The 6301-nt window shown below is 37.4% G+C and overlaps 1 protein-coding gene across 1 annotated transcript; it reads right to left on the bottom strand.

The window, feature by feature from the left end:
• Positions 1 to 213: 213 nt before the first annotated feature.
• Positions 214 to 2853, bottom strand: LOC132161469 (beta-1,3-galactosyltransferase 1-like). Its single transcript, XM_059571548.1, has 2 exons — positions 2545 to 2853; positions 214 to 2119 (listed from the first exon to the last, which is right to left on the bottom strand). The coding sequence occupies exon 2, from the start codon at positions 1967 to 1969 to the stop codon at positions 980 to 982; it is 990 nt and encodes a 329-aa protein (XP_059427531.1). The 5' UTR covers positions 1970 to 2119; positions 2545 to 2853; the 3' UTR covers positions 214 to 979.
• Positions 2854 to 6301: the final 3448 nt, after the last annotated feature.

The raw sequence follows: 6301 nt of genomic DNA, 5'->3' as shown, positions 1-6301 counted from the left end.
GTAACCTAAAAAAAGCTAAATAATATTCCTACCCCCAGTTATAAAACTGAGATCTACTGCTTTGCAAAGGCATGAACTACACATAAATATGCATTCTCTTGGGTTATTCTAGTTATTTTCCATTTTAAGTGATATACAGAATAAATGTAGTTTATGCCACAGTCATATCACCTTGCACCCCAAGACTGGTTGCTCACTGAAGCTAAGCAGGGTTGAGCCTGGTTAGTACAGTACCTGGATGGGAGACCTCCTGTGAAAACTAGGTTGCTGTTGGAAGAGGTGTTAGTGAGGCCAGCAGGGGGTGCTTGCCCTGTGGTCTGTGTGGGTCCTAATGCCCCAGTAAAATGATGGAATCTCTGGCACTTCTCGTAAAGAGTAGTGGTGTAACATCGGTGACCTGGCCAAACTGCCACCACTGGCCCTTGTCAATCATGGCCTCCTAATAATCCCCATCCACTTGATTGCCTCTCTCTTCCACCAGTAGCTGGTGTGTGGTGAGCGCACTGGCGGCGTTGTACTGTGGCTGCCGTCGCATCATCCAGGTGTGTGCTGCACACTGGTGGTGGTTGAGGAGAGATCCCCCCACATGATTGTAAATCGCTTTGAGTGTACAGCAATACACAATAAAGCGCTATATAAATGCATCATTCATTCATTCATTCATGGCAGCCATTTGGGATAGTAAATACTGCACTGCTACTTCCCACAATACTATGTTAATTTGAAAGTTGGTATTATTTATATAAAACATTCACAGCGGCCTGGTACATGAATAATGGTATGTACTGTATGCAAGGCCAAAAACACTCAGTTTATAACCATTGCAAATACCTTGTGAATCCAGTTCCATCAGTTTCATGAGTGCGGTCTGTGTTGCAAGTAACAGATTGTATTGCTGTATTAGACCAGGAGGGTCACAAACAGTCTTGTTATACCAATAAATAACCTTTTTTTTTTAAATCACATATCAGCAAAAACGCTAGCATTTGAGATGTTTCTTCATGGACATATCGTTCCATATTCTCAGTATCTCCTCTGGTGAGATCTGATGTACAGTCAAGACTTTTCGGTAGTGGCAGAGACTGTAGGTCATTTTCCAGTGATTAAATCCACTGTTCTGGAAAGGCTGAATGCCTAGTTTCCGCAGGCACAGTCCCACATACACATCCTCCAGATGTAGGAGTCTTGTATGGAGGGAGGTCTTATAAACCAGCTCTGCAATGTCCCCGGAGAAGACGTATCCAGTGCCAGAGCAAAAGGGTGGGTACCTACTATCAGGGTAGAGCTCTCTGGGCATGAACCACTTGCTGTGGACGTCACGTATGGGTCCTCCATTTATCACATGTCCTGTGAAAAAGCGTCGCCTTGGTTTGGTGTTGGGTCTCAAAAGGTTAAACACTAAATTTTCCATGTTGACAAATATATCACTGTCTGTTTTCATGATGTACTGCGCATTGGGGCAGAATGAGGACACCCATCTCATGCCCATGAGAGTCTTCAGGGTCAAATTGTGGTAGGAATCTACAAAGTCCTCGACTAGGATGTCATGGAAGATCTGGCTCTCTTGTTCCACCATCTGGTTGAGGACAGGTTCAGTGCTGTACCCAAGAAGGAACAGCGTCAAAATGCAAACGTCGCCAAATGTGTTTTCATCTCCCCACGTCTCCCGGATCGCCTGGCGGGCGTCAAACTCCTTGTGGTTGGTGCTTATGAGGAGAACAAGAAAGGGCGTTGTGCTTTCACATTTGTTGGGCTCGTTGATGAGGAACTTGAAATTGTGTGGGTTCAGAGCACGCGTTCGGATATTACTGAACGTGTCGTTCTTCAAGAGCCTCGGCAGCGGTTTGTGGGTGTTGAAGGCTACCTGACCCACGTTGGTGGTTGAGGGCTGAGAGCCACTGAAATACCACAGTGCACTTGCCCAGAGGACCACAGTCAGCAAATACAGACATGACACCTTTGATGGCATCTCGTCAGTGGCTGGATCACCTGTCAATCACAAGCGTTCAGCCCACGGGGCCAATCACGTGTAGTTATTTGGAAAGCATCACTCAACTGAGCACAAACCATCCATCCTTTGATGTCAGTGCTGATTTAGTTTTGTTCAGAAGCATTCTTTCTAGAAACACAGACATTACTTACTATTTTCACTAAGATGCAATTTCTACCAATAACCAGTTTTTTTTTTAAGGTTATCAATATTATTTTCTATGCTGTTATAGAAAAAGGACTAAGAAAGTGTTCTCTTTACTCATATTCACATTCTAGATCAATGGTTCTCAACCAGGGACCGAGAGCCACAAGGGCTCACAGAAAACTTCAAAAGGGGCCACAGAATGCTTAAAATTATTCATTTGAATATATGATTATTTATTCAATTGATAATAATATTATTATTAATAAATTACAGCTTTTATAAAATGCTTAAAATACATAACATCAAGAAATCATATTTACCCCTCCCCCATTTACTACTTCTGCTTGTTTCCCAATTTATGTTTATAAAACAATTAAAAACAAGCAATTATAGGAGAAATATCCTACCTTAGGCATTGAAAACTGTGTTGGACAATGAGAAGCTTTTGAATCAAAATAGTTGAGAACCACTGTTCTGTTTCTAGAAGGTTCTATACTCCTCCAATTGTGCTGAGATTTGCATCCCCTTTCCAGTGATTGACCTTCTATCGATGTGGGTCATCACTGCATTGCGTCTGTTCTGACATCATTAATAAAGCATATAGGGTGGAGTGGACAGAGACACTTCTCAGTTCAAGTGTTGAAGGATGTCTCTTTGTTTGTAGGTCACAGAAAGCTGAGATGAAGGTGTTGGTTTTCTTTCCAGATCCCACTTTTAGGCTGTACGCGAGTCTGAAATAGAAAAAAAGAAAAATATAGATGTAAATGTATCTGAATGTTGTATGTACACTGTAAAAAATTGTGCCGTTAAATAGCAGTAATTTACTGGCAGCAGGGGTGCCAGTAAAGTACTGTTAATTTACAGCTCTCAACCATTAATTTACCACTCTTAATTTTTTTACAGTATTTTACCGTAAATTCTACCATGGAAATTAACTCCACTCCCACTGCTTCAAACAGTTCGAGTTTAAAAACTAGCATTCCTACGATGTTAGTACTATGAACTTCTTTCATTTGAGTCCACTGAGAAGGAATATTTCTTAATATAAAACTGCAAACACTTAATGTGTAATAGTAAAGTAACTAAATGCATGACTTTTACTCAAATCACTGCAGCTCACACGTATGTGCTGAAATACTTAACACAAGAGATCACCACTGTATCAGGAGAATCCAAATTTACTGTCTTTATATAAAACAGCAAAAAATCGGAATTTGTGGCTCATCATTGACTGAAGAACAGGCTCTACTCTCCAGCACTATGGTGAACAACAAAACTACATTAAACTAACAGATCACTCTTGTGCAAACACACATTAATACAGTTGAGTTCAGTATTTACTCTCTTTTTTTGTATGGTTGTTCACAAATATTTTAGTTAAATTAACTTTTTTTTTCATTTGGTAAATCTGACATTTACATTTTACAGTATATTACTGTTTTCCTTGACTTAACGGCAACAAACTGTAGAAAAACACTTTTTTTTGCTGGCAACCATTAATTTACGGCAACAAACTGTAGAAAAACAGTTATTTACTAGCAGCAGGGGTTCCAGTAAATAACTGTTTTTCTACTGTTTGTTTCCTGTAAATTAATTACAGTTTATTACTGTTAAATTATGTTTCATGCAGTTTTTTCTTCATCTTAAATCTTTAACCCTTTAAACCCCACAACAAAATCCTCCGTTTTAAATGAACACTTATAATGTGTACACAATACAGAGTGTTTGAGTAACACTGAATTAATGAAGTTAATGAGATAATTCTGTGATTAATTGATGATTGAGCATTAGTGATGAACACCTGCTATTTAAAAACAGAATCACTAAAGGAAAGAGAAACACAAGAACTACAAATGACTTCAGCCACAGCCTTGAATTCATCAAATCTCTCAAGATCTGATTAAACAACTCCTAAAACAGCTTTACCAGATTCACATTAATAACCAGACTAACTTTATTTCTGTCAGATGTCTACAGAAGATCTTATTGAGAGAGATCTTATTGAAATAGGTTTAGGTGTTTTTTTTCACTACCATGATGGAGATCAGTGTTTACTTTAGTTGGGCTCTTGAACGTGACTTTTCAACAACTAAGGTTTTTTTTTTTCTTTACATGTTTTAACAATGCATCTTTGGAACTTGTTATAGCAAAAAAAAAAAAAAAAAGAAAAGTCAACAGAAGAAATAAATCTGGTATTGTTGTTTATAGATTGACAAGAACAAACACTCTATTATTTCTGATTCAATCCTGTGTCCCTTCTCTTATTGAATATTGATACTACAGCAAAATAAGAAACACTGCTGAGCCTTAAGTTATGAAAGACTGCTAAGAAAATTTAACTTATTAAAAAAAACCTTTGCTGAAATTTAGACAGAAACATCAAGAATCAGCGTATGAATCACAACAATGGTGACAATCCACAAAATAAATAAACAGATAAGTTCTGAACTTCACAAAACATGCTACTAAAACTTAAGACAAAAGCAAAATTATAAGCACATAAGAATTCAAGAAAATAAGCGAACAATTCAGGGGCATAATTTATTCATGCCGCAATGCATGCTGGGAGTCATGGATGAGTTTTATCCTGTGCTGGTACCCAGCATGCACATGAATCTTTTGATTGTCACCATTGTTGAGATTCATATGCTGATTGTTGACATCTCTCTTTGAGTGTTGTGGACACCGCTGCTCAAAATATTTAAAACTCAAACTGTCGTTAAATCCATATGTTCTGGTTATCACATTACTGTTCAATCTTACAAAATTGAAGAAACAAAAAATTGTGTAATTCACCCACATATTTCAACATCAAATTAATATTTGATAACTATAGCAACACTTTAAGTCAGTCTAGTAGATAATGCCTGACAGAAACAGCCATAATCACTTGACTATCAATATTAATATTGCTGTAACAGATGTACCAAAGATACAAATACAGCAATGAAACAAAATGTAAAGTAGAAAAGTCAAGGGTCAGGAGCCCAACTAAAGCAAACACTGATCTCCACAATGGTGACGTCAAACGAAACAGTAACATTATCACCTAAATCTCTGTAATTCTCAATAAGATCTTTTGATCTCTGATTTCTGATCTTACAGAAATAAAGTCAGTCTGGTTAGTAATGAATGAAGTTGGTAAAGCTGTTTGTTGATTGTTTAAATCTTCAGTTGATTTCATCTAAGCCTGTGGCTGAAGTCAGTTGTAGTTCTTGTGTTTGTTTTGTTTCTCTTTTCTTCAGTGATTCTGCTCGTTAACAGCAGCTGTTCATCAGTGTCTGAATTCAATCAGTTTTCATTCTCTCTGTCAGGTGGACTATATTAGTAAACTCATGTAGGGAATAGTGAATGAGGGTGTAGGGTGTGATTTGAAACACAGCCGCTGAGTGTCGACTTTGAACGTTGTTAATTTACGATATAAAGCAGCAGGCTACCTTCTCGAAAATGATGAATACTACCCAGAATGCACTGTTTTAATGAAAAACAGTATGTTACTGTCGAAATTTGCCCGTTTTTTTACAGCGATTTTTAACAGTGTATTGTAACACACACATATACTGTACTGATCACATGATCATCATTCTATATTCAGCCATCACAGCATGTTGGGTTCTTCAGTTACCATACTGCATTTTAATTATTAGACAGGAAATATATACACAGTGATGGCCAAAATTATTAGAACACTAGTATTTTCACCAGATAAAAATGGTTTTAAATCAGTTACAGATCTTATCACTGAGATCTGATCTCATTATCATCCAGTCTGCCTGGAATGACATGAAGAAACTGAACAAACTGAGACAGACTCAATCCAGAAGAACTGTGACAACGTCTCTAAGATGCTTCAAGAAACCTACCTGCAAAGCTACCTGAAAAATTATGTGCAAGTGCACCTAGAGAAAAAGCTGCTTTAAACACACAGGATGGTCCCACCAAATGTTGATTTAATTTAGTCAATAGAAGTTAATTAATAAAGAAAATCTATTTATGGCAATATTTTTGACAGCATCCCAAACTTTTAACAGTACTGTAGCTTTGCAGGTTTCTTGAAGCATTTTGGGTACATTGCCTTATATTATTATTATTTATTCATAAATGAAGAATGAAAAATGAAGAATACTATTATAGAATACCGAAATCCCCCACAAACTGAACATA

Source organism: Carassius carassius, chromosome 17 (assembly GCF_963082965.1).
Source record: "Carassius carassius chromosome 17, fCarCar2.1, whole genome shotgun sequence".
Lineage (NCBI taxonomy): Eukaryota > Metazoa > Chordata > Actinopteri > Cypriniformes > Cyprinidae > Carassius > Carassius carassius.
Note: the sequence above shows the minus strand (reverse complement) of the source record. Positions and strands in the feature narration are given on the sequence as shown.